Source organism: Salmo salar, chromosome ssa02, assembly GCF_905237065.1.
Source record: "Salmo salar chromosome ssa02, Ssal_v3.1, whole genome shotgun sequence".
Classification (NCBI taxonomy): Eukaryota; Metazoa; Chordata; class Actinopteri; order Salmoniformes; family Salmonidae; genus Salmo; species Salmo salar.
In genome coordinates, this window is record NC_059443.1 from 49,440,615 (window position 1) to 49,468,517 (window position 27,903).

Below are 27,903 nucleotides of genomic sequence, written 5' to 3' on the forward strand. Positions count from 1 at the left end.
TCTGTCATCTGGACTAATTGAGATGTTAGTTGCCTGTCAACATTAAAGTTACGATTTATAGAGCTGCCTCTGTCTGGTCTTAGACTTCATATAGTTGACGCTACACTCTCTGAACCCTCCAAACTGGCAGTGCCAAGTTGTCCTATTACATTTACCTGCCTCAATATTTTCACATCTCCGGTAGAGGGGGCGCAATGCTTTTTATTAGATACAGTATAAATTACTTTCCAATGTTAAAGAGACAAAAAACCTTTGACGCGGATGTAACCTGTAAAGATAGCACCACCTCCCGATATTTTTGTTACCCTGTGATACCCTGGTAATTTGTACATAAGTTTACTGATTTCAGGGAGAAGTTGCTTCTTCAGATTCACCATCACTTCTGACGGGACCCTCCGGAGGAAAATAATCAATTGAATATTGATACACACCCAACTAAAAAGTAATTTTACAGGTAAATTGCAACCCTATCGAATGCAGATGAAACCGTACATTGCATAGCCTAACGTTACATTTTGCACTACTCCAAATTAGGTTGCATGCCATTATGATACTAATCTACATTTGATCTGTTGAATTGAATGCGCATTGTTCAAGAGACGTTAAATCATTTATTATAAATCCAATATATGATTTTTGTATATATTGCATCGTTGTTATAATCGGAAATTGGTTTTGTTTATAATCGCTGCATCAGACATTCGCACCATGTCGGAATTGACAGTTTCTATTCTAGGCCAATTTATTTATTTGACAGGGACAATGCACATTAATTAACATTTAATGTGCCAGATTTAGCCAGTTTGGTCGTTTTCATCTGTAGTCCTTGGGCAGATAGGCTAGATACTAGATAGCCAACTGTGGTTTATATTGTAACTCAAACGTTACTACGTGGGGCGATTAGTGTTAAAATATGTTATGTTGATAACGCTAAATACGACACCAATAGGATATAATGATTTATTAAACTTTAAAGTAATTACATTATTAACAAGAGCTAAACGCGGAATGGGGATGTACTTTCAGAGAAAACATGAAACTGATAGGGTGATTCAAAAGGTAGCTGGAGGGGTATTTGAACCTTTGCCAATAAAAAAGTGAATGCTGCAACCTGGTCTCAGAGCATTTCTTATCATTCTGTAAGTAAATTTGACCCACTCCATTTAGTTATCTTATGGTATGTATTAATTTGTGGATGTCCAGGGTTAGGGGAAGGATTAGCTAACATGCTAAGTTGTTGCCAATTAGCTAAAAAAGTATGTAATGTAAAAAGTAAGTAATTAGCAAAAATGCTAAAGTTGTCTTTGATGAGATTCAAACATGCAACCTTTTGGGTTGCTAGATGTTCACATTGTTATACACCAAACCAACCACCCTCCCTCCTTATGCTTTTCCCTTAAGTAACCTTCTGTCTTATGTAACCATACCAAACGGAACATATCATACTAAATTGGGTGTCCTGGATTTACTTTTACTATGTTACATCTAGTCTATGAGACCAGGCTGTGCTCCCACTGGAGATGTTTGTACTTGCCTAACAATTACTCTCCTGATGTAATTATTTTTCTTAACAACATACACCAACTGATGGTGCAATAAAGACGCTTTACAATTGGTTTTCACTCTGCACGCATGCAAGCACACACACACACACACACACACACACACACACACACACACACACACACACACACTGGTAGCCAATTATTCTGTAGTCAAGTTCACTGTTGTAATTATGGAGGAGAATGGCAGAGTCGTAGTTGTATGATTTACTAGTGTCTGCATCCCAGCTGACCCACTATTTGGGACAACCTTAACAGATACAGTACCTACTTTTTCAGACACTGGATACGCAATATCAATATGCCAGCATCAGCTCCTTGAACGTTAGGCATTGTGGTATTACTGTAAGTTTGCCACAGGTCATGCCCTGGAATTTGAACATGATTTTCCAAGCATTTCCTGTTTTCAATGAAGGGACATCGTGCAAAGGGGATGTTGCTCTGTCCAGCTTAGGAAAATAGTTAAATAGTAATAGAATGTGCTGAATTCTTCATTAAGGAAGTTTTTTGCTATACAGGTCATAATGCCAATTTTCAAATATTAATGCCAATTATAATGTATGCACCATATATAGTTATAATCAGCATATAATCATATCTTATATAATTTCATGATAATATAACATAAAACGGACAGAGCTATGAATTTGGTTTGTGAGAATCATGTCCATGCTGACACAGATCTCAACTTAGTGCCTTCCTCAGCATGTGTTAGAAAACTGGAGGGAGTGAGTACTGGCCATGGGAATGTCACAGGGAGGTTGTGGACTACTATTTTGGAAACATAAAGAATACTAGACCAAATTAGATGTACTCTGCAACCATTTTGCCAATGTATACAGACATTTTTGGAACATTCTGAGACTCAACATGTTCACAAGGACACTTACTTGAAAAACACATTTTCTCACCTAATCTTTTTCTCAATGTCGCAGGGACGTCACAATGCTACGGATTTACTTGTGCTTGAGTGTTGTTGTCAACATGGCCGTCTCGCAGGAGGCTGAGGAACCCATCTCATACACGGCAAGTGCCACTCTCACAACCTCCACATGCATACACTGCAGTGCATGCTGCAAAAAAAAATGGCACTAAAAGACGCAGCTCCTTACCGAAAAAACAGGCTCTTTGGTAAATATTCCGCAAATTTGTGCCAAGCTCAAATTTTCAGTTTTGTGGCAAACTGGCGTCAAATTTTCTGTGACTTGTGAACTTCTGGAAAACAATTCTAGAAAGCTTGTAGCGAACATCTATTGTTTCCTGCAACATATAAATATACTAATTAGTTCAGATTTTTGGTTACTTTCTGTATTAACAACATTTAATGCCGTGTTGGGGAGTAGTGAACTACATGTACACTGAACAAAAATATAAACGCAACATTTTACTGAGTTACAGTTCATATAAGGAAATCAGTCAGTTGAAATAAATTCATTAGGCCCTAGTCTATGGATTTCACATGACTGGGACTACAGATAAGATTATGTTGGTCACAGACACCTTAAAAAAAGGTAGGGGCATGGATCAGAAAACCAGTCAGTATCTGGTGTGACCACCATTTGCCTCATGAGGTGCGACACGTCTCCTTAGCATAGAGTTGATCAGGATGTTGATTGTGGCCTGTTGAATGTTCTCCCACTCCACTTCAATGGCTGTACAAAGTTGCTGGATATTGGCGGGAACTGGAACACGCTGTCATACACACCGATCCAGAGCCACTCCGACATTATTCGTCCTAATATTAATGTATTTCTTCATTCCATTCTTTTACTTTTAGATTTGTGTATTGTTGTGAATTTATGATACTACTGCACTGTTGGAGCTAGGAACAGAAGCACAAACACCCTCAATAACATCTGCTAAATATGTGTATGTGACCAATAGATTTGATTTGATTTGAGAGCATCCCAAACATGCTCAATAGGTGGGTGACATGTCTGTTGAGTGTGCAGGCCATGGAAGACCTGGGACATTTTCAACTTTCAAGAATTGTGTACAGATCCTTGCGACATGGAGCCGTGCAATATCATTCTGAAACATGAGGTGATGGCAGCGTATGAATGGCACGACAATGGGCCTCAGGATCTCATCACAGTATCTCTGTGCATTCAAATTGCCATCGATAAAATGCAATTGTGTTTGTTGTCCGTAGCTTATTCCTGCCAATACCATAACCCTACTGCCACCGTGGGGCATTCTGTTCACAACGTTGACATCAGCAAACCGCTTGCCCATATGACGCCATACACGCTGTCTGCCATCTGCCTGGTACAGTTGATACCAGGATTCAGCCGTGAAGAGCACACTTCTCCAGCATGCCAGTGGCCATCGAAGGTGAGCATTTTCCCTCTGAAGTTGGTTATGACACCGAACTGCAGTCAGGTCACGACCCTGGTGAGGACGAGGAGCAGGAAGAGGAGCTTCCCTGTGACGGATTCTGACAGTTTGTGCAGAAATTCTTCTGTTGTGCAAACAGACGATCTCGCAGGTTAAGAAGTCGGATGTGGAGGTCCTGGGCTGGGGTGGTTACACGTGTTCTGCGATTGTGATGCCGATTGGATGAACTGCCAAATTCTCTAAAACGGCTTATGGTAGAGAAATTAACATTACATTTTCTGGCAATAGCTCTGGTGGACATTCCTGCAGTCAGCATGCCAATTGCATGCTCCCTCAAAACAAAATCTGTGGCATTGTGTTGTGTGGAAAAACTGCACATTTTAGTGGCCTTTTATTGTCCTTAGCACAAGGTGCACCTGTGTAATGATCATGCTTAATCAGCTTCTTGATATGCCACCCCTGCCAGGAGAATTAATTAGCTTGCAAAGGAAAAATGCTCACTAACAGGGATGTAAAGAAATTTGTGCACAATTTGAGAGAAATACGTTTTTGTGCACATGGAACATTTCTGGGATCTTTTATTTCAGCTCATTAAACATGGGACCAACACTTTACATGTTACATTTATATTTTTGTTCAGCATAGTTCAACTAGTAATTTAACTACATTTTCCAGTAGCTTGGTGGTAGTTGAGAAATTAAAATCTAGGTAGTTAATAACTTTTTTGGCAGGTAGTGGTGCAGCAATCTACTGGAACTACACAATACTTTGTTTGCAAAAATTTTATAAATTATGGGTGAAGTAGGCAATCATTTACTTTATTTTTTGGGCATCAGATCTGCCCAATTCTCACTTGAAACATAGTTTTTGTGTTTAATAGACTAAATTAAACATTCTGTTAAGATATGACCCCAATGTGATCTGTTCTTGCAATTTGTAGTCTATGAAATTTCAGATTCACATGATGATAATTTTTTCACAAGGTAGTTTAAATGTAGTGAACTAGTTTTTCAAAGTAACTTTAGGTAGCCCTTTACACTCGTACTTGGATACGTGTTGGAAATGGCAGATTTGAACACTGACAAGAGTGTAAATTTGAACACAGTGGCTGTACAGTAACTTTTTCAACGTTACTGTACAGCCACAGATGGCGCCGATAGAGATGGCAGCTTCGCTTCTAGTCCTTAGGAAACTGTGCAGTATTTTTTTTATGTATTATTTCTTACATTGTTAGCCCAGAAAACCTTAAGTGTTATTACATACAACCGGGAAGAACTATTGAATATCAGAGAGACGTCAACTTACCAGCACAACCAGCACTACGACCAGGAATACAACTTTCCCAAAGCGGATCCTTTGTCTGCACCTCCCAGGACATTTGAACTGATTCCAGAGGCCGACCCAAAACAACGCTGCCGGAGGAGAGGGCGCCGGAGCGGTCTTCTTGTGAGGCTTCGGATGCGCGCACACCACCCACCGCTTCCGAGTATATTACTCGCTAATGTCCAGTCCCTAGTTAACAAAGTTGACGAAATCAGGGCAAGATTTGCTTTCCAAAGAGATATCCGGGATTGTAAGATACTTTGTTTCACGGAAACATGACTAGCTGGGGACATGCCGTCGGAGTCCATACAGCCACAGGATTTTCAGTGCATCACGCTGACAGGAATAAACATCTCTCTGGTAAGAAGAAGGGTGGGGTGTATGTTTCATGATTAATAACTTATGGTATAATTGTAGCAACATACAGGAACTCAAGTCCTTTTATTCACCTGACCTAGAATTCCTCACAATCAAATGCCGACCGTATTATCTCCCAAGATAACTCTCCTCGGTTATCCGTCACAGCCATGTATATCCCCCCGCAAGCGGATACCAAGACGGCCATCAAGGAAGTTCACTGGACGTTTTGCAAACTGGAAACCATATATCCTGAGGCTGCATTTATTGTAGCTGTGGATTTTAAGAAAGATAATTTGAGAAAAAGGCTACCTAAATTCTATCAGCATATCGATTGCTGTACACTAGTGAGTAACAAGCTCGAAAATTGCTACTCTAACTTCTGCGATGCATACAAGGCCCTCCCCCGCCCTCTTTTTGGCAAATCTGACCATGACTCCATCTTGTTGCTCCCCTCCTATAGGCAGAAACTAAAACAGGAAGTGCCCGTACTTAGGTGTATCCAACCCTGATCTGACCAATTGGATTCCACGCTTCAAGATTGCTTTGATCACGTGGACTGGGATATGTTCCCGGGTAGCCTCAGATACTAACACTGACGTATATGCTGACTCGGTGAGCGAGTTTATAAGGAAGTGTATCGGAGATGTTGTACCCACTGTGACTATTAAAATCTTCCCTAACCAGAAACTGTGAATTGATGGCAGTTTCTGCTCAAAATTGAGAGCATGTACCACCGCATTTAATCATGGCAAGGCGACTGGAAATATGGCCGAATAGTTATTCCCTCCGTAAGGCAATCAAACAAGCAAACTGTCAATATAGAGACAAAGTGGAGTCGCAATTCTGGGACAGAGAGATAGAAGCTGTTTTTCAATTTCAAGGCCATCAGATTGTTAAACAGCCACCACTAGCACAGAGAGGCGGTTGCCTACTTACAGACTTGATATCATTGGCCACTTTAATAAATGGAACACTAGTCACTTTAAGAATGTTTACATATCTCGCATTGCTCATCTCATATGTATATAATGTATACTGTATTATTCACCATCTATTCTTTACTATCTATTGCATCTTCCCGCTCTGTCACTGCTCATCCATATATTTTATACTGATATATTCTTATTTACATTTACATTTAAGTCATTTAGCAGACGCTCTTATCCAGAGCGACTTACAAATTGGTGCATTCACCTTATGATATCCAGTGGAACAACCACTTTACAATAGTGCATCTAAATCTTTTAAGGGGGGGGGGTTAGAAGGATTACTTTATCCTAACCTAGGTATTCCTTAAAGAGGTGGGGTTTCAGGTGTCTCCGGAAGGTGGTGATTGACTCCGCTGTCCTGGCGTCGTGAGGGAGCTTGTTCCACCATTGGGGTGCCAGAGCAGCGAACAGTTTTGACTGGGCTGAGCGGGAACTGTGCTTCCTCAGAGGTAGGGGGGCCAGCAGGCCAGAGGTGGATGAACGCAGTGCCCTTGTTTGTGTGTAGGGCCTGATCAGAGCCTGAAGGTATGGAGGTGCCGTTCCCTTCACAGCTCCGTAGGCAATCACCATGGTCTTGTAGCGGATGCGAGCTTCAACTGGAAGCCAGTGGAGAGAGCGGAGGAGCGGGGTGACGTGAGAGAACTTGGGAAGGTTGAACACCAGACGGCCTGCGGCGTTCTGGATGAGTTGTAGGGGTTTAATGGCACAGGCAGGGAGCCCAGCCAACAGCGAGTTGCAGTAATCCAGACGGGAGACAATAAGTGCCTGGATTAGGACCTGCGCCGCTTCCTGTGTGAGGCAGGGTCGTACTCTGCGAATGTTGTAGAGCATGAACCTACAGGATCGGGTCACCGCCTTGATGTTAGTGGAGAACGACAGGGTGTTGTCCAGGATCACGCCAAGGTTCTTAGCACTCTGGGAGGAGGACACAAGGGAGTTGTCAACCGTGATGGCGAGATCATGGAACGGGCAGTCCTTCCCCGGGAGGAAGAGCAGCTCCGTCTTGCCGAGGTTCAGCTTGAGGTGGTGATCCGTCATCCACACTGATATGTCTGACAGACATGCAGAGATGCGATTCGCCGCCTGGTTATCAGAAGGGGGAAAGGAGAAGATTAATTGTGTGTCGTCTGCATAGCAATGATAGGAGAGACCATGTGAGGATATGACAGAGCCAAGTGACTTTGTGTATAGCGAGAATAGGAGAGGGCCTAGAACAGAGCCCTGGGGGACACCAGTGGTGAGAGCGCATGGTGCGGAGACAGATTCTCGCCACGCCACCTGGTAGGAGCGACCTGTCAGGTAGGACGCAATCCAAGCGTGGGCCGCGCCGGAGATGCCCAATTCGGAGAGGGTGGAGAGGAGGATCTGATGGTTCACAGTATCAAAGGCAGCAGATAGGTCTAGAAGGATGAGAGCAGAGGAGAGAGAGTTAGCTTATCCCATTCCTTTACTAGATTGTGTTATTAGGTTTTGTTGTGGAATTTGTTAGAAATTAGGGTTGTTGTGGAATTACTAGATATTACATGTTAGATACTGCTGCACTGTCGAATCTAGAAGCATAAGCATTTCACTACACTCGCAATAACATCTGCTAACCATGTGTACGTGAACAATAAAATTTGATTTGATTTGAACATGCTCTACATGACGTCAGATCTCAGGGTCTCCACTTCACAGCTCTGTATGGGTTTTGACTGACAGCCGTTCTGAACTTGAGCACCACGCGCCAGTGATGCGTGGGCTGACTCATAACCCGCAGTCCCCACAGTTATATTGCGGGGAAGGCAGGTTTAGGGTCATGCAATATTGTATGGATGAAGGGCAGGTGGGGGGCAGGTTGAATAAAGAGAAAACAATAGCCTACTGTAGCCTACTGTTCAGATGGAATAAACGAAATCTGACTGTAGGTCTATAACCTTAATATTAATTCCTGCAGAATTAAGCATTTCTTCCAGTAAAATTATACACCAAATGTAGGCAAAATTTTGACTCAGGAACCGGAGTGGAGAATTATTATTTATTTATTTCAGCATCTTGAGAGAATGTGAATGCGCAGTTAGATTCAGGCTGTATCACAACCAGCCATGATTGGGAGTCCCATAGGGCGGCTCACAACTGGCCCAGTGTCATCCGAGTTTGGCCGGTGTAGGCCGCCATTGTAAATAAGAATTTGTTCTTAACTGACTTGCCTAGTTAAATAAAGGTAAGGGGCCTCCCGAGTGGCACAGTGGTCTAAGGCTGTGCCACTAGAGATTCTGGGTTTGAGTCCAAGCACTGTCGCAGCCGGCTGCGACTGGGAGGCCCATGAGGCGGCGCACAATTGGCCCAGTGTCGTCCAGGTTAGGGGAGGTTTTGGCCGGCAGGGATATCCTTGTCTCATCTCGCACTAGCGACTCCTGTGGCAGGCCGGGCGCAGTGCACGCTGACCAGGTCGCCAGGTGTACGGTGTTTCCGCCGACACATTGGTGCGGCTTGCTTCCGGGTTGGATGGACATTGTGTCAAGAAGCAGTGCAGCTTGGTTTGGTTGTGTTTTGGAGGACACATGGCTCTCGACCTTCGCCTCTCCTGAGTCCGTACGGGTGTTGCAGCGATGAGACAAGACTAACTACTACCAATTAGATACCACAAAATTTGGGACAAAAATGGGGTGTTAATTCAATTTTTTTTACAATTGTTAAAATAATGTGGGTGAACAAACAGCTGACCTGCTCACCCCCACCACGCGCGACAAGACGTTCCCAAACTTGGTCCTCAGGACTCCAAATGGTGCACGTTTTGTTTTTTGCCCTAGCACTACACAGCCGAGTCAAATAATGATTTAATGAACAAGCTATGATCATTTTAATCAGCTGTGTAGTGTTAGGGCAAAAGCCAAAACATGCACCCCGGACCGAGTTTGGGAAATGCTGTGCAAGGGCATTGTGAACAGGGATGGCAGATGTGGGTGTAAGCATCTGCCTCTGATACCCGAAGGTTGCAAGTTCAAATCCAATGATAGAAAGTTGTTTTTTAGATTTTCATTTTAAGCCTAACCCAAACTTTAACTTTTTCCTTAAACATTCAGAGTTAATGCCTAACCTTAAGATTTCGGAGTTAATGACTAAACTTAACCTTAAAAACATCACAATGTGACATTTGCAACAACCTTGAAATTTGAACAACATGGATGAACGTCTAATTCCCAGATATAGTTAAGTAAACTATTTTTATTAAAGGTAGTTTAATTAACTTCTTCCAGTGTGAAGTAATTGGTAGCTTGGAAAACTATATTTTCAGAGTAGCTTCCTCAACACTGATTAAATGTCTTATCTACATAAACCAAATTACACATACCTTTTAGTTTAGCTTATCTGTGAGAAGCAAGTTCATTTAAACATACTTAATGTACTAAATATACTAAACTACATATATTAAATGTATTAATAACAGATAAATAAATCCAATAGAATTTGGAATGATAATCAGCATGCTAAGGAAAAAATGAGCAAAGACTGAATATTTCCCAAATAAATGTTTTATTAAAAAAATGTTATGTAGCTACAATATTTACATGAGTGAAATGTGAACACTATGGGGATTTTAACCTTAGGATGTTTAACTACCAAATGTTCATGAGCTAAGTGATAACTGATTAGAAATTAGCTTTCAACCAATGGAAGTTAAAAGAAAAATAAACAAAATTGAAATATATATATTTTTTCATAAATCAAACCCAATTCAGAACTATTGCCTTTGAGTGAACTTTGTTCTTTGTCCAAAGCCTAATGACTGCATGCACTGACACAATCAGGAAACACAAAACATTATTAAGATACTGAAAACAATTACTGGGGTCACCTGTTACAAAATTGCCTTGATGTTGCTATGCTTCTTACTGAAACTGGCATGCTATATATTTTCAACAAGAAAACAATGATTCTACCTTGTGTAAATGCTATACAAACCCCAAAAAAATGTGCTAGCATAAACTGGGACTCAGGACTATCAATTCTAAATGTGTGGCCAACTGTTCCTAGAGAGCCACAGTATATGAGATATTTCTCCAGCCAAGCGGCAACACAATTGATTCAAACTAATCAATCTGTGTTTCTGCTTGGTAACTGTTTGCTTCTAGAAAGAGAAGGAAAAACACATGATCAAGATGAGCTAGCAGTTTAAAGAGCACATTTTTGCAAAGATTAAATGTATAGCAGGCTACATTTATGAGAATACTACATGTAATGCATTTGCTTACCTTATCAAGCTTGAAGAAGATTACATTACACTAATTTATCACAAAAAGTGTTATGAGTGAATGCACCACATGTAATGATGTGCGATGAGTCGGGAAGCAAGTTCAGGGAGTGAGTAATTTAATCAATAAACAAAACATAATACAAAACAGGAAACATGAACAACGCACAGACATGATACTGAAACAGACACAATGACGCCTGGGGAAGGACCCAAAGGGTGTGACATATATAGAGCAGGTAATCAAGGAGGTGATGGAGTCCAGGTGAGTGTCATAATGAGCGTAACGATGGTGACAGGTGTGTGCCATAACGAGCAGCCTGGTAACCTAGAGGCCGGAGAGGGAGCACATGTGACAGTACTCCCCGACGCACGGCTCAAGCCGCAGGACGCCGACCAAGATGATGATCCCGGGGATCAGGAGCGAACCGGTCACCACTGCTAAGGCGCTGGAACCTGTCGATCCAGCTGAGGCGGGAGAGCCTGATGAGCCAGCTGAGTTCTCCCCGGTTGCCTCGGTCGAGGCACAGGAGCCCGTCGAGCCCGCTGAGGCAGGGGAACCCGTCGAACCCACGGAGGCATGGAAATCTGACAAACCGGCTGAGGCCTCCCAGGTAGCTCCGGTTCTGACACCCAGACCCGACATCACCTCAAAAAATTTTATCAATCCCTGATGCTTCCCTTTGGTGAGGCGTCATTCTTTAACGATGTGCACTGAGAGTCGGGAAGCAAGTTCAGGGAGTGAGTGACTTAATCAATAAACGAAACATAATACAAAACACGAACAACGCACAGTCATGAAACTGAAACAGAAACAATGACGCCTGGGGAAGGAATCAAAGGGAGTGGCATATATAGGGCAGGTAATCAAGGAGGTGATGGAGTCCAGGTGAGTGTCATAATCCACGTAACGATGGTGACAGGCGTGCGCCATAACAAGCAGCCTGGTGACCTAGAGGCCGGACAGGGAGCATGTGACACCATAAACATATTTCCAGGGTGTTGATGCATGGTCAAGTCAGCTCATATTGCTTGTTGCTACTTTAACTTAGCTGTTGTGCCAGCTAACACGGTACTGAACAGTGACGCTAGCTGGCTAGCATATTGACATTTGTTATTACAAGACAGCAAGTCTTTACCTAAAAATGTGTTTAGGCAAATCATTAGTTAGCTAGCTAACTACCACATTAATTGTGCACAAATGTGATAGCTATCTAGCTAAGCGCTAGCCACTAGCTGAGTCAGTGGCACTGACAGTTTGCAACAACATGTGTTTCACTCTATCCCATAAAACTGCTAAACAGGCTAGCTAACATGATTTTTAAGTTTATTAGGATGTTTAATTAATAAGTTAGACACTCACTGTACAACTTCGGTAGATAGATCACTTGGTTTGAATTTCCAATAGATTTAGCTTCTCCCACTGACTGGTCATCAATGCTTACTGGTCTTGAAACTACTTCTGGTTTGCCACTAATAAATATTGTTGCCACAGATTAAAATATAATCTTGAGAGAATTGTTTGTCAGAAAACAACTCTGGCGAACTGTTTGCCACTAGTGGCAATAAATATTATTGTTGCCTAAGGTTTGCTGCAGATTCACCACTAGTGGCCAACATTTGCTAAATTTTGTCGCACAATATTTAGTTTGCAGCAAATTAGCCACAAACTTATTTTTGTAAGGGGCAGCACAAGCAAGAGCCAATACTGAAGGACGATATACGCTTTTCAAAGTGGGATTTCATTCAAGTCAAGGATGGGGTCAATTACATTTTTTAATTCAGGGAATGAAAATCGTCTTTGTAAACAAATGGACAATTTGCATTTCATGAAGTAAAATGTTAAATCACTTCCTGGATTGAAATGTGAGTTGGCCCCAACCCTGATTCATGTACCAAGTGAACGTTAATGAAAATGAACAGAGGGCTTGGAATGGACATTGATGGGATGGGATAGCATTGGCATGTCTCCAGTGGAGGATGTCTCCTTCTCGACAAATGACTGTAGTTGAAGTTGTTGTTGTTGGAGCTGTTGAATTATGGAGGTAATAACATGAGTCTGGACTCATGTAGACTGGAGACAACACATGCCTGTGCACACACAGTGGCAGATCCTGTGACTCAGACGAGAGCAAGCGAGGAGAGCAGACATTCCTCCCTGGATGGCGACAGACTAAACACATTGTTTTTGGGTGAATTAGGCAGACACAGGTGTTCTTCAGGCTGACTCCTTAATTGCTGTCTGTCTGATTTCCTCATATATAGGCTCCAAGTGGCATAACAAAGGAGCATAAGACTACATCTTTAATGAGATATAGACTGTGAAGCTTCAGAGATATGTGATTCGTATTTTGTAGATCAATTAATCAATCGCTTAATCAATCAATCCCTCAATCAATCAACAAACCAATCAATTGAGTACCAGATACTTATCCTCTCTTATTTCTATTTACAGTGCACAGATGGCTATACATTTGACATGGAACGACAAGAATGCAAAGGTAAGAGGTGCTTATCAACACTTTGTCAAATGTCCTTGTATGTTTCTGACTTAATGAATAGATTGATTAGTAGATTAATTGAATACCACTATAGAAGAGATACGATCAGTTCTAGCAGACACCGATACAGTATGTGTATACCAAGCATTTTGATGGTGGAGGTGGGGTTTTTCCTGGTATACTCATGCTGACTTGGTGGTGTTACACTCCGACCAGACCTGTGTTCAAATACTATTTGTTTTTTTCCAACCTGGAGTGACAGGTGGGTGGGATTTGCACTTTTGGGGCTATTCCACTGGTTTCATTGCGCCAAGCAAGCTCAATCAAGCCGCAGCTTAAGTAGTTGAAAGAAAACAAACCGTGGCTTACTATATGAACCCAGGTCCGTCTCTGAATGCGGTCCTCCCTTTTTCAGACATCAACGAGTGTACCACGGTGCCCGACGCCTGCAAGGGCGGCATGAGGTGCATCAACCATTTCGGAGGCTACTTCTGCCTGCCCCAGAATGCCCAGATCATCGTCAGTAATGGTGCCGATGAGCCCACTGTGGCCCCTCTGGTGGAGGAACAGCGTCCTCTGGCACCCGCCCCTGCTCTGCCTGTCCGACGGGTCATCCAGAGCTCCTTCCAAAGCCAGGGCACCATGCAGTGTGCCGCGGGGTTCGTGGTGGACGAGCTCAACTACTGCCGTGGTAAGAGTAAGCCCACGCAACATAACTGGGGCGTGTTAGGATTAGGGCACGCTATAGTAAAATACAAATACCTTGATTTGTTATGGAAGTGTCCAGCATCATTTTAATCCTACATACAAAGATTCCATCACTCCCTGGCTAATGTAATTTGAAGTATATAGGAATGGATCTGCCAAACAGTTTTTGACCAGAGGTTGATTCTTATAAGCGGACTGTACAGTACTCAGCATTGCAGGGGCCCCAGTTTGAATGAGCAATCCCAGCAGGCAGATTTCCCTCTGGAGTACTACCGATGCTAGTTTATGAACAGATATTGAGGCAAAAGATAGCCATCACAGATTGTCATTCAGTCAATTCAGGATTCATTCCAATTGGAATTCATTCAAATTGATTGCAGTCCCTTTTCAAGTTTAGAGCACTTTGTATGGAAACAGTTCTAGTGAAATTCCTTACTGGCACCGAAGATCTTACACTACATGTAATCCTATTTTGTTAAGCCAATAACACAGTATATGAACAGTTTATGTGCTATCTGCAGGTTATGAAGATGCATTGTATTTGATCTGTAAACCACTTAACTTCCATTTACCCCTTTGCTCTCTTTCTTCGGATGATGGATTTGCAGCCGTCATTAAAGTATGCCCTCATTTGTCTCTGTGTGTGTGTGCATGCATGTGTGTGTGTGTGTACATGCGTGTGGGTGCGTCCTCCAATCTCCTGTTGGCAAACGGTGCAAGATTTTAGTCAAGTTGCAACATGCCAAATCCTGGCAGTAGAGGGAAACAATTGCTGTTACATAAACCATTGAATCAACATGGGGCGACAGCCAAGCCGAGCTCAGGGAAGGAAGGAGATGGTCGCCAACAACACATTCCTGAAACATATTTTTTTCTCATTTAATCATATTGTTTCTTTCATCAGAGGGACTGTCCTTAAGTTGGAATGATTCACAAACTAAAGGCAGACAGATTAGTGGTATTATGATATGTACTGTACAGTATTATACAGTGTCAAATACAAAATCAAAATGATGCACCATCTCCAAAAAAAATGGCTTTAGTAATTTGCATTGATACTTTTCCAGTTCGTCATTACAGTCAAAACGTACACTGTTACCAAGGAAGGTTATTGCAGTGTCTTGTTCTTACAACTGGTAAACATTTGCCACATGCTGCCTGCGAGTCTGGTAACTAATGCTAATAAGACCGTGGCACTTGACCATTAATAAAAGTTCACAAGGCGGGATTTAACTCCAGCCTTAATTCTTCAATGTTTACATATCTGGAAAGGTTTGAGCAGTGTAGTGGAATAGCTTCATCAAAATGCTTCCACCTTCCAGATAGGCAAACATTGAAGGGTTAGGGCCAAGAGGAAGAGATAGGGAGGGAATAAGGACTAGAGGCCGTGCTATTATTATGTTGCACTGCTGAACAAAGTAGGGCTGTGTGCATTAGAACATACAGTAACAAAAACGTTTTGCAATAGAAAACGAAAACAAGTATTTCTTATTGGATAAGTTCAGATAGTTCCTCTCCATTTCACTCTGTTTCCGAAAGTTTTTTTTCCACTACGTGCCTACTGAACACAGCCTAGGGATTCCTTTTCCAGGAAATGTGGGCGTAAATAAACACTTTTGAATTGATCTCAGCATATGATCTGTGGAGACAAACTTAAAATGAGTCACCTAAAAATGAGTGGCTGCTTCCAGTAAGATTGCTTTAGGTAACAATATCCCTAACTCAATTGTGACAATGTTAGATGCAAGTTTATTTTTGTCAAGTTAGCTCGTCTTCGTCTTCATTTTCGTCCTGCACAGCTCAAAAGCCTGGAGAGGTTTGTGCCCCATTTGTGTTAGAAGTGGACTAGTTAAACCCTTAGGAACTGTAATCACTGATTTGTAACTGAAAATATCATGTGAATGCAAGGTTTCCACCCTATTGCTTTCACCAATCCAATCTGGTCAGATTAGTGATTTGTCATTTCTCCCCAAGGGAGGAAGAACATATTTCTAAAGTATTGGAACAGAGCCTGAGTATTCTACTGTTCAATACATTGACTGTAAGGTTCAATAGCAACTCGTTATTGAAGAACCACAAAGAGGAGACAACCAGCAGACACTTACTAGAGCCATCACACATCTCATCCACCTCAGACATGGACAGATAGGTCCACCAAAACAGTAGTCACAACATCACTGCATGTGCTTACTTATGGCCTTTAGTCTTTAGCATTTGATTTGGTCTGCGGCATATTCTTCCAGAAGCATAGGTCCCTTGTTTACTCTCTTTCGTAATTTCAAAGGAAGAGCTGTTGCCCTTCTCAAATCAGTAGTTTCTCATCCTGGATGTTTACATATTTGAAGTGGTGGTGGGGGGGGCTTCCCTCAGTAGTCCCCTTGCGAGGAAACATCTTGAACCTGACACCTTGACGGAATGAGAATATATAGGGGTGCTTGGCACAGCATTCTTGCAACGGCACAGGGATCTTTGTAAGCCAAGCTTTTTGTATGAAATGTTCTGGGGGCGGGTGGGGGAGAATATGTGCAAGCACTCTGTAGTGAGGTTGTATTTCAACGTTGTAGTTTTATCAAATTCTGGCAAGAAGTACTATATTTTAAGGTGTCGTGTTCTTTGCACTCGTATTTCTGGCACAGTGTGTTAATTACTCTATTATGCTACATAAAACTCAAGTTTGATTTCAGGATTGGTTCACCTCTGTCAGCATGTCAACTTGTCACCGGTCTTAATTTCTATGAAAAAAAGGTTGTTGGGTGACAGTATCATCACTTTTTCCCCTCATACATGCTGAGTGGCCAGCTTTGATCATTAGGGCTATTCACCTCCCAATCCCACCAGCCAAAAGCAGGGTCAGCCGGGCTTTGTTAACTGGAAGTGTGTGTGTGTGTGTGTGTGTGTGTGGTTGAAAGGGGAACTTGTTTCCACAGACTTCCAGCCTCCAGGATGACATAGTTCTCACATTGTGTCCATCACTGTCGTCACAAAATTAGTTACATCAGCAGGGTAAGAGTAGCCTGGTCTCAGATCTGTTTGTGCTGTCAATGACCATAGGATTTGGCAATAAATACAGGACAAACATATCTGGAAGCAGGCTAGGGTATGAGGGGATCGGTGCGTTGAGCTTTCTGAACAGACTTGGTGTTCTCTCCCACACATTTAACACCTCCAACTCCCTGTATATAAATCCCCTATTTTTAGTGCTTTGTATATAGAGACCACCCCAGAAAAATGCTTTTGTTGATCCAGGAAATGGAACATCAGAAAGTGTAGTCTGGACTGCAGAGTGTGTTTTGGATCAACTTGTCTCATGAAATTTGGCCCATGTTATTTTTTAGATAACAAAGATAAATGGTAAAACATGGAACTAGCATGTTTTACAATGCTGTGTATCACTGGGAAATAATTTTGACATGCAAACAGTGTGGATTTTACATTGAATTCAAGGAGTGAAATAGTTTTGTACAGGGCTGGCTGATATCACAGGACACACTGGAAGTGACTAAGGAGGAACCTCTCCAGCTCTTGGTTCATCCTCTCCACCTGCCCTTTGGACTGAGGCCAGTACACAGAAGTGAGGCTGACTGTGACCCCCAGCTTCTCCATGAAGGCTTTCCATACCCGTGACGTGAATTGTAAACCCCGGTTGGAGACGATGTTCTCCGGAAGGCCATACTGCCGGAAGACCTGCTGGAACAGTGCCTCAGCGACCTGGAGAGTGGTAGGGAGACCAGAGTGAGGGATAAAATGGCAGGATTTAGTGAATCTGTCCACAACAACCATAATAGTAGTGAAACCATCAGAATCAAATCAATCACATTTATTTATAAAGCCCTTTTTACATCAGCCGATGTCACAAAGTGCTGTACAGAAACCCAGCCTAAAACCCCAAACAGCAAGCAATGCAGATGTAGAAGCACGGTGGCTAGGAAAAACTCCCTAGAAAGGCCAGAACCTAGGAAGAAACCTAGAGAGGAACCAGGCTCTGAGGGTTGGCCAGTCCTCTTCTGGCTGTGCTGATCTCCCCAGAAGAGAGGAGATCAGTGATTAAATCAATGGACAGATGAGGCCAAGGCTGCTGAAGCACGGAAAGGGTTTCCCTGCTGGAGCGTGCCGGGGAGATTTGGTTTGGGCACATACGGAGCAGGTGTTGACGTAGCGGATGATGTCGTGCGCCAAGGTTGGCCACCAGTACTTAGCGGAGATGGATTGAATGGTGCGGGTGATACCTGGGTGTCCAGCGGCAAGGGATGTGTACGCCCAGGTCAACAGCCGATCCCTTACCTCCTTGGGAATGTAGCTGTGCTCCGGAGGGCAGGTAGCAGGTGCGGGTTCCCTCTCCAGAGCCTGGCGGATGTCCACGTCTACATCCCAAAGCATGGGGACAACGATTCGGAGGGCGGAATGATATGTGCACTCAGGACAGGAACCTCTCCCGAATCGTTGAGATGGGACAGGGCATCGGCTTTGATGTTTTTTGAACCTGGGCGGTATGACAGGGTGAAGTTGTCACAACGCCAAGGTAACCCAAAAATATTGTATACATGTGCATACTACTCTAAAAAACTGTCTCCTGCAGAGTGAAGTTGGCACTAGAGTGGAGACACTGGCTGGAGGGCGCCAAGGACACATTTCTCATCCTCACCGACCATCGGAACCTGGAGTACATATGGACAGCGAGGCGGCTGAACCCGCACCAAGTAAGGTGGACCCTTTTCTTCACTAGATTCACAGGACAGCTCCCACACCCACTTCTGAGACGTCCACCTCCACCACAAAGGGCAGCATAGGATCTCGGTGTTTCAGCAACGGGGCCGAGGTGAAACGACCCTTCGGTAGGTGGAAGGCCTCATCGGCTGCAGGACTCCACACCAACTTGCGGGGGTCACCCTTGAGGAGAGAGGTGAGAGGAGAGGCGATGGAGCTGAAATTCTTAATCCAGCGGCAGTAGAAGTTGGGAAACCTCAAAAAAACGTTTTCCCTTTACGGTGGTTGGGACTGGCCATGACCTTTCTGCCCCGACCTTCCTTTCATCCATAACCACTCCTTGCGGGCTGATCCGGTATCCAAAGGAGACAGTGGCTTGATGGAACTGGTACTTCTCTGCTTTGACGTACAGGTTGTTCTACAGGATGCGTCCCAGGACTACCCGGATGTGGGCGGTGTGATCTTCCAAGTTGGCCAAGTAGATCAGGATGTCGTCAATATACACGACCACCTGACGCCCAAGTATGTCCCAGAACACCTTGTTCACGAATGCCTGGAACACCGACAGAGCATTGGCTAATCCATAAAGCATCACCAAGTACTCATAGTGCCCAGACATTGTGCTGAAGACCATTTTCCATTCATCCCCCTCCCGGATGTGGATCAGATTGTAGGCATGCCGCAGGTCCAGATTAGTAAAAAACAGGACCCCATGGAGCTGTTCGATGGCACCAACAGGAGAGGGTAGCGGTACTTGGTGGTGATGGAATTGAGACCTCTGTAGTCGATGCACGGACGTAGACCTCCCTCCTTTCTTGGCCATGAAGAAGAAGCCTGCCGACGCAGGGGAAGTGGATGGGTGGATGAAACCCTGCAGAGAGCCTCCTGGATGTACTCCTTCATAGCCTTGGTTTCAACCACTGACAGTGGGTAGACAGTGCGCAGAGTCTGCTAGCAGGCACAGTCCCAGGGGCTACGAATAGGGAGAGAGGTAGCACAGGTCTTGGAGAAAACCTCCTGGAGATCCTGGTTACCTCCGGGATGTTGGCCTGGAGGGCAACCACATGGTCCCGTGTGGCTCAGTTGGTAGAGCATGGTGTTTGCAATGCCAGGGTTGTGGGTTTGATTCCCACGGGGGACCAGCATGGGGGGAAAAAATGTATGAAATGTATGAACTGTATACATTCACTACTGTAAGTCGCTCTGGATAAGAGCGTCTGCTAAAATAACTAAAATGTAATTTTTTTTAAAACAAAGACAAAAACAATCAATGCAGCCACGGAGAACAGAGCTGGGGAACTGACAAATATAGGGGAGGAAATAAACAGGTGATAAGTGAGTCCAGGTGAGTCCAATAATGCTGATGCACGTGACGAGGGAAGGCAGGTGTGCGTGATGGATGGCAGGAGTGCGTGATGCAAGGCAATCTGGCGCCCTCAAGTGCCAGGGGGAGGGAAGAGCGGGAGCAGACGTGACAAAACCAATACAGCCTGAAGACTGAGGCTACTGAGGGCTAAATAAAGGGGAAGTAATCAAGGTACTGATGAAGTCCAGGTGTGCATAACGATCGGGAGCAGGTGTGCATAATGATGGTTGCCAGGTGTGCGTAATGTGGGTTGCCAGGACCAGTGGTTAGTAGACCGGTGACATCGAGCGCCGACGCGGGAGTAGGCGTGATAACTTTCCTGCGCATGTTGGTGTCAACCAAGGAAAATAAATCCATAGTGCCTTTGCATGGTAGGCACATATCATCAAACTTCTCATCAGGTCTTGCTTGACTGATACCAAGCCTAATGTGTTATATCTTATCTCTCATCACATTTAGATGTGCAGGAAGGTTCAAATAGGTTCGGATTTATCAGGCCATCAATGGTTGAGAAGAGCAATCTCAAATTATTCTGATTATTAGTGATCAAGTTCGAAAAATGAGCCCGTCTAGCATTTCTAATTGCCTTGTTATACAGTATGTGCCAAGTTGTTCTCTCAGAATATCATAATGGACCTGAAATTTGGACTTTTCCACATCCGCTCTGCCTTTCTGCAATTTGTCTTTTAATTTATTAGTCCCTCCTTGTCTTGCAGATGTGAACGAGTGTGAGGGGAGCAACCCCTGTCAGCACCAGTGCTACAACATCATGGGCTCCTTCATCTGCCAGTGTGAGCAGGGTTATGAGCTAGCCTCTAACCAAGCCTCCTGCCAAGGTACTGCAAGTCAATATTAGGAAGGTGTTCCTAATGTTTGGTATTCTCAGTGTATATTTATCAGTACCTTAATGTATACTGATACAATTTTACAATCCCCCCACTCACACCTAATATTTTCTTTCCTGAGAAGTTTCTGTCAGCCTCCTCCCCTTTAAGGGTTGACCTCGTAATATTTATCTATTCGTAGATATCGACGAATGCGCCTTCTCGAGTTACATGTGCCAGTGGCAGTGCGTGAATCAGCCCGGAGGATATGTCTGTGCCTGTCCCGAGGGATACCAGCTCCAAGGCAACCGAATGTGCCAAGGTAAATAGGCCTGTTTCAACTAGAATAATATCTAGCCCTCTCTTACACCAGCAGCAAGTCGTACGTCATAATAATGAATCTCAATACCTGTTTACCTGAATCCCCAATGATAAGTCATTGGCTTTAGGCCTAGAGTTTTACTTGTATCTTGGTATAAAGTCAGTATTGACACTTGATTAACAAACAGTACATGAGATAGACATGATAGTTTCACATTTACTTTTAAGCTTCGCATTGCTTGTTTACAAAGACTACAAGACAGTTGCACTAAACTCATAATCTATGTTAAGTTATTTTCTTATTGAAATTACCATTGACTACATTTTCTCTCAGTAGCTACATTTCTCTCCATTAACAGACATAGATGAGTGTGAAACAGGAAACAACTGCCGCGAGGACGAGATGTGTTGGAACTACTTTGGTGGTTTCCGCTGCTACCCCAGGAACCCTTGCCATGAGCCCTATGTGAAGACAGGAGAGGGGTGAGTATGGTCCGGTGAAATGCATGATGATAATCACATGATGAGTAACCTTGATTGGGACCTGAAGTCTTTGCGGGCTAACACAGTATTGTGGGATACAGGAGACCCAGGTTCAAATCCAGATGGTTACATAGTATACATAGTATGGACCCTTAAATGACCACATAGAGTGGCTGCAGGACTTTTATTTGTTGACGGGATGATGTTTCGGGCTGTGGATGCTCTCAACAGAGGGGGGTATTTTTCTCTGCTCTGCTGACAAGTATTTTTCTACGTTCATACAGGAGTAATTAAGGCCTAGTGCACTAATTTGGTTATTATTATTCATTTTTATTAGTATTTATTTTTTCAATTGTGATTAATCAGGGGGTGCTGCAGCACCCTCAGCACCCCTACTTCCCGCGGCTATGGGTAGGCCTGATCACCGTGTGGTGTCAGGACAACAACCTCTCCCTCAACGTCTGCAAGACAAAGGAACTGATCGTGGACTACAGCAAACGAAGGGCTGAGCATGCCTCCATTCACATCGACAGGGCTGTTGTGGAGCATGTCAAGAGCTTCAAGTTCCTCAGTGTCCCCATCACTAAGGATCCACACACACCAACACAGTCTTGAAGAGGGCACGTCAATGCCTCTTCTTCCTCAGGAGGCTGAAAAGATTTTGGCATAGGCCTTCAGATCCTTAAAATGTTCTACAGCTGCACCATTGAGAGCATCTTGACTGGCTGCATCACTGCTTGGTATAGCAACTTCTTGGCATCCGAACGCATGGCGCTGCAGAGGGTAATGCGTACGGTTCAGTACATCACTGGGGCCAAGCTCCATGCTATCCAGGACCTCTATACCAGGCGGTGTCAGAGGAAGGCCCTAAAAATTGGACTATCTGCATTGACCCTTTTTGCACTAACTTTTTTGACTCATCACATACAGTGCCATCAGAAAGTATTCACACCCCTTGACGGTTTCCACATTTTGTTGTGTTATAACATGAATTTAAAATGTATTTAAATTGAGACTTTTGGATCAATGGCTTACACACAATACCCCATAATGTCAAAGTGGAATTATGTTTTTCCAGATTTTTGCAAATGAATTACAAATAAAACTATTCAATGCCTTTGTTATGGCAAGCTTAAATACTGTATGTTCAGGAGTAAAAATGTGCAAGTCACATAATAAGTTGCATGGACTCACTCTGTATGCAATAATAGTGTTCAACATGATTTTTGAATCACTACCTCATCTCTGTATCACACACATACGATTATCTGTAAGGTCCCTGTCATATTCGTGTATGTAGGTGGCAGGGAAGTCAGGTGCAGGAGAAACCAAGTTGGTTAATAATGGAGTATTTAATTATTTTTTTTAACTCCAAAACCAAAGTACAAAATAAATGGGTAAAGTATACCCGTCGCACACCGATACAAAATCCCACGTAACATAACATCACAAACAATCACCGACAAAGGACATGAGGGGAAACAGAGGATTAAATACACAACATGATTCATTGGATTGGAAACAGGTGTGTAGGAAGACAAGACAAAACCAATGGAAAATGAAAAACTGATCAATGATGGCTAGAAGACCGGTGACGTCGACCGCTGAGCACCACCCGAGCAAGGAGGGGCATCGACTTTGGCAGAAGTCGTGACAGTCCCTCAGTCGAGCAGTGCATTTCAAACAGATTCAACCACAAAGACCAGGGAGGTTTTCCTATTGGTAGATGGATAAAATAAAAATGCAGACATTGAATATCCTTTTGTGCATGGTGAAGTTATTAATTACACTTTGGATGGTGTATCAGTACACCCAGTCACTACAAAGACACAGGCGTGCTTCCTAACTCAGTTACTGCCAAAGGTGCTTTTACAAAGTATTGACTCGGGGGTGTGAATACTTGTGTAAATGAGATATTTCTGTATTTCATTTTCAATACATTTGCAAACATTTCTTAAAACATGTTTTCACTTTGTCATTATGGGGTATTGGGTGTAGAGATTGGGTGAGAGAAAAAAAAGATGTAATCAATTTTGAATTCAGGCTGTAAAACAACAAACTGTGGAATAAGTCAATGGGTATGAATACTTTCTGAAGGCACTGTACACTGCTGCTAATGTTGATTATTTATCCTGTTGCCTTGTCACATTATTCCTAGTTATAATGTACATATCTACCTCAGTTACCTCGTACCCCAGCACATTGACTCGCTGCTGGTACCTGTGTATATAGCCAAGTTATCCTTAGTCATTGTGTGTTTTATTATTACTTTTATTATTACGTGTTATTACTTTTCTATTATTTCTCTATTTCCTTTCTCTCTGCATTGTTGGGAAGTAATCATTTCACTGTTACTCTACACCTGTTGTTCATGAAGCATGTGACAAATAACATTTGATTTGATTTTGAGGATTCCTTTCCCTGTGCACTAAACAACCTTACGTGTTACTTTACGCAAAACAAAAAAAACTTTACGCAGTTGCTGCTCCTCCCCTGCTCCCTCACTCAGGATTTTATTCTCACTTGGCCTATACCTCCGAGGGATCAAACCATTCTCAAAAATTAGGAGGACATGATCGACATGAGGTATAAACTAATTTAGGTTGTTAAGATTACATCATTGCAAATATAAGCAGGAGGCAGCCAGGCAGTGTAAGTAGTGTTATTTTTCAGTATCTAGGCTACAACATAAGTTACACACATTGGTGGGGAGTTACAGATGGATAAAAGTGTCAGCTAAAATTACCTCATAGCTAAAACCGCATGTATTAAAATGCTAAAATGACCATTTACACAAAACCACATGAACCACATCAATAAAAGTGCTAGCTAAAAAAAACACATACTGTAGACAAAGCCACAAGGACCAGATTGATAAAGTTAAAATGACCACATAGCTAAAACCCCATAAGCCACATGTATAAAAGTATCTGCTAACATGACCACATCCAATGGTTCTCTCTGTCTCTGCATGTCTGTAGGCGTTGCAGCTGCCAGTCGCCCACAATGTGCAGAAGCCTGCCGCCATCCATCGTCTACAAGTACATGAGCATCTCGTCGGAGCGCTCCGTCCCAGCCGACATCTTCCAGATCCAGGCCACCAGCGTCTACCCTAACATGCACAACACCTTCAGGATCAAGTCTGGCAACGAGGGAGGGGAGTTCTTCCTCAGGGTGAGCCCAGAGATGTTTCAGTCACTCACCAGGCATTAACGTTACCATCATGTCAGATGGTGTCAGCATCTGAATGATCTCTCATCAACTGTGTTATTTAAACACTTATTTGAGGTAGGGTGTGGTTTCAGATGTTTTGGTTGCCCTTTGCTATTTAGGGAATATCGTGTGAGACAGTCCCTTTAATTAAATCATCTTTTGACTTCCCCTCATTGCGATCCCTTACCCTTAAATGGATAGCTCACACACATTTCCCACTTACATCATTTATTATATTGGATATCTATTTATTTTATTGGATATCTAAAAAGTAGTTTATAGGTAGGTTTGAAGCAGATATTCTAATATTCGCACCAAAAATTATACAAATTTTACCGGCAGTGGTGTGTTTCCATCAAACTGACTTCTTGCGACTAAAAGGCTGTGCGTAATGACGTAGTGCACATAAAAAGGTACTTAATTTACAGAATAAAAAACTGTGCAATATGTTTCCATCCCACTTTTAACTTTGTCGATAGTTTTGGCACAAAAAGTCTGCGATAAACAGCAAATGTGCTTTTCTTGTTCCAGCCAACAGCTCGTAGATACTGTACATAGTGCAGAGGATACATGATGAGATTATGGATAAGCACAAGATCATTTTTATTTGTCAACTGGCAGCCAAGCACCGATCATCTTGTCACCAGCATACAAATTAAGACCCTCAATATTTATTGGAAAGGAGCATCAAGCTCATCACTGTGAACTTTCACTACTCTGTAAAATGTATCACTACTTTAATCTGTAGCCTAATGAACAGATTTTTTTCCCAAGTTGTAGTAGGACCATACAACATAGCATCGTGTGACTGCAAGTTTACTGTGACAAATGTGCAAAAAAGTGTTTTCACTGCCATTTGTTGCATTATCTATTTCACAGCCCAAAAAAATATCCACCCCAGTCTAGCGTATTTTGTTCTATCAACATTTTAGGAATATTTATTGACAATTGCTTGTTTTTATCCAACAAGTGTAAAATAATGGTAGTGATAGGACCCTTGTTAGCATCCTCAGAACATGCTAACCTAAATAATCCCTTTAACCTACCAGCGCTCCAGTAACGTCAGCGCCATGCTGGTGATGACCAAGCCGCTGACCGGACCGCGGGAGCACGTGGTCGACCTGGAGATGGTCACCCACAACAATGCCCTCAACTACCGCTCCAGCTCTCTGCTCCGGCTCACCATCATCGTGGGACCCTATGCCTTCTAAGTTCCAGTTATAAATTGCTCTTAGGCACTGATCTTAGATCAGTTTACCTGTCCCCATATCTCATATTATCCATTAGTGGATAAAATGCAAAACTACTCAGCCCTCTTACTCCCTGCCAGACCCTCACAAGGCCTAACACTCTCTGTACTGCTTTGATCTAATAGAGATATCCACATACTCCCTGCAAGGGTTTCCCATTCCTGGTCCTTGTCCTGTGTTGGCTAGTTTTCATTCAAATTGATGGCTGTATAAATTGGGATTGAATGTATATTGTCTAATCTGCTGGTTGAGCACTGGACTGGGTGAAATTGTTTTGTTTTAGCTCAAAGTGTGTATTCCTTTCTTAGAGAAGGAACCATTTGATAATTGCAGTGTAAACCAACACATACATAGAACACATACTGTAGGAGCAGGAGGGTGAAATAGCCAGGCCACAAAATAGTAACTTTATGCATCACTGGCTAACGATAACATTGTAAGAGCATAACGTGACTTAAATTGAAAACAACTCCTTCTTATTCATCCCTTGCTAAATGTACGTATTGCGCTGTAGTAGGAGAATGAGTTCTCGTTACATTGAAATCTTTGTGAAATCTCAACCTTAGTCTAGTCAAGATGTGTTTTCCTGCAGAGAAATAACCAGTGTTTGAAATCACACTTGCCCTTTTTTATCTTTTACCATAGTTGCCAAGTGAGGTTCACAATCACATCATATCCCCTTTAAGATCACTGATTTTGTTTGTTTGGAGAGCTTTTCACTTATGTAGTTGAAAAGAAATGTACAGTAATGCAATGTGATGTCAATATAAATACCAATTGTCTTTGAAAAGAGACATATCTGTTTCAGTTTTCTTGAAGAGAGATAATCTCTTGGACGAACTTCCAGCTTCTGACCAAATTGCGTGAGATTTTAGTTCTGTGTTAACCGAGATTAGAAGAGAGACAAAGGTACCTAAAACAGTCAAGCTTATTGGTGAAGTGTGATTTATTGGGTTACAAGTGTAGTGCGAGGACAGTGATGGAACAGTTTGCAATGTGTTGTAATCTAATGGCATCCTTAACGAATGGAAATGTATGATCACATCAACCCCCATTGGAGAGTTGCTCGGCAACCTCTGTCCAATGGGAATAAAGCAATAACGCTTTTGGACGCAAAAATGATAGTTTCAGGAAATCATTGGCAGTGTTGTTTGGTCATATAGGCAGGGGAATTGTTGCTTAACATGTCTGTATGTGTGCCAGAGTACCTTTTGATTCTGCACAGCATTTCCAGTCAACGATCTGCAACAAACCGTTAGGTCATTTCGACAGTGCCTTTCATAAGGAGTCATGGTATCACAATTTGAGATATCTCGGGTTTTTAAGTAGAGGATATGACTCATGCTTGCCAATCAACAGGGAAGCTCAATTGAATCAAAAGTTTCCCACTTTCAATAACATGCCATTTCAACTGCGTATGTACTATATATAGGTAGGTACAGTGTGATTACAGTATTGCATATCTCTATGGTTTTAACAGTCAATTTGAGCAAATGTCTGTTTGTAAAAAGTGTTAAGGAGGTAACAGTTGTAGACCTATCATAAATAACAATGTGTACCTACACTGTGGTTGCAATGTACCTGCCTATATAATATACCTATATAACTACCATGTAGATACATAGTTCTGGCAACAATATTATGTGGAACCAAATGTGGCTACATTCCAATATGAAAATTATTTATTGGGGTGATAATAAAATGTAATTAAAGACTGAAAATTGCCAA

At 42.7% G+C, this 27,903-nt stretch overlaps 1 protein-coding gene across 3 annotated transcripts; it reads left to right on the top strand.

Moving 5' to 3' along the window:
- The first annotated feature begins 201 nt into the window (after positions 1-201).
- On the top strand, positions 202-27,903 carry LOC106584872 (EGF-containing fibulin-like extracellular matrix protein 1). Of its 3 annotated transcripts, none has more exons than XM_014170482.2 (9): positions 202-454; positions 2,498-2,588; positions 13,261-13,306; positions 13,722-13,997; positions 20,801-20,920; positions 21,111-21,230; positions 21,589-21,712; positions 24,694-24,886; positions 25,975-27,903. In XM_014170482.2, exons 2-9 carry the CDS (start codon positions 2,508-2,510, stop codon positions 26,134-26,136), a joined length of 1,122 nt encoding a protein of 373 aa, XP_014025957.1. In that variant the 5' UTR covers positions 202-454; positions 2,498-2,507; the 3' UTR covers positions 26,137-27,903. The 3 variants fall into 3 exon arrangements, with proteins under 3 accessions (XP_014025957.1, XP_014025961.1, XP_014025952.1); XM_014170486.2 differs by having other exon boundaries at positions 233-442; XM_014170477.2 differs by lacking the exons at positions 202-454; positions 2,498-2,588 and adding an exon at positions 11,008-11,419.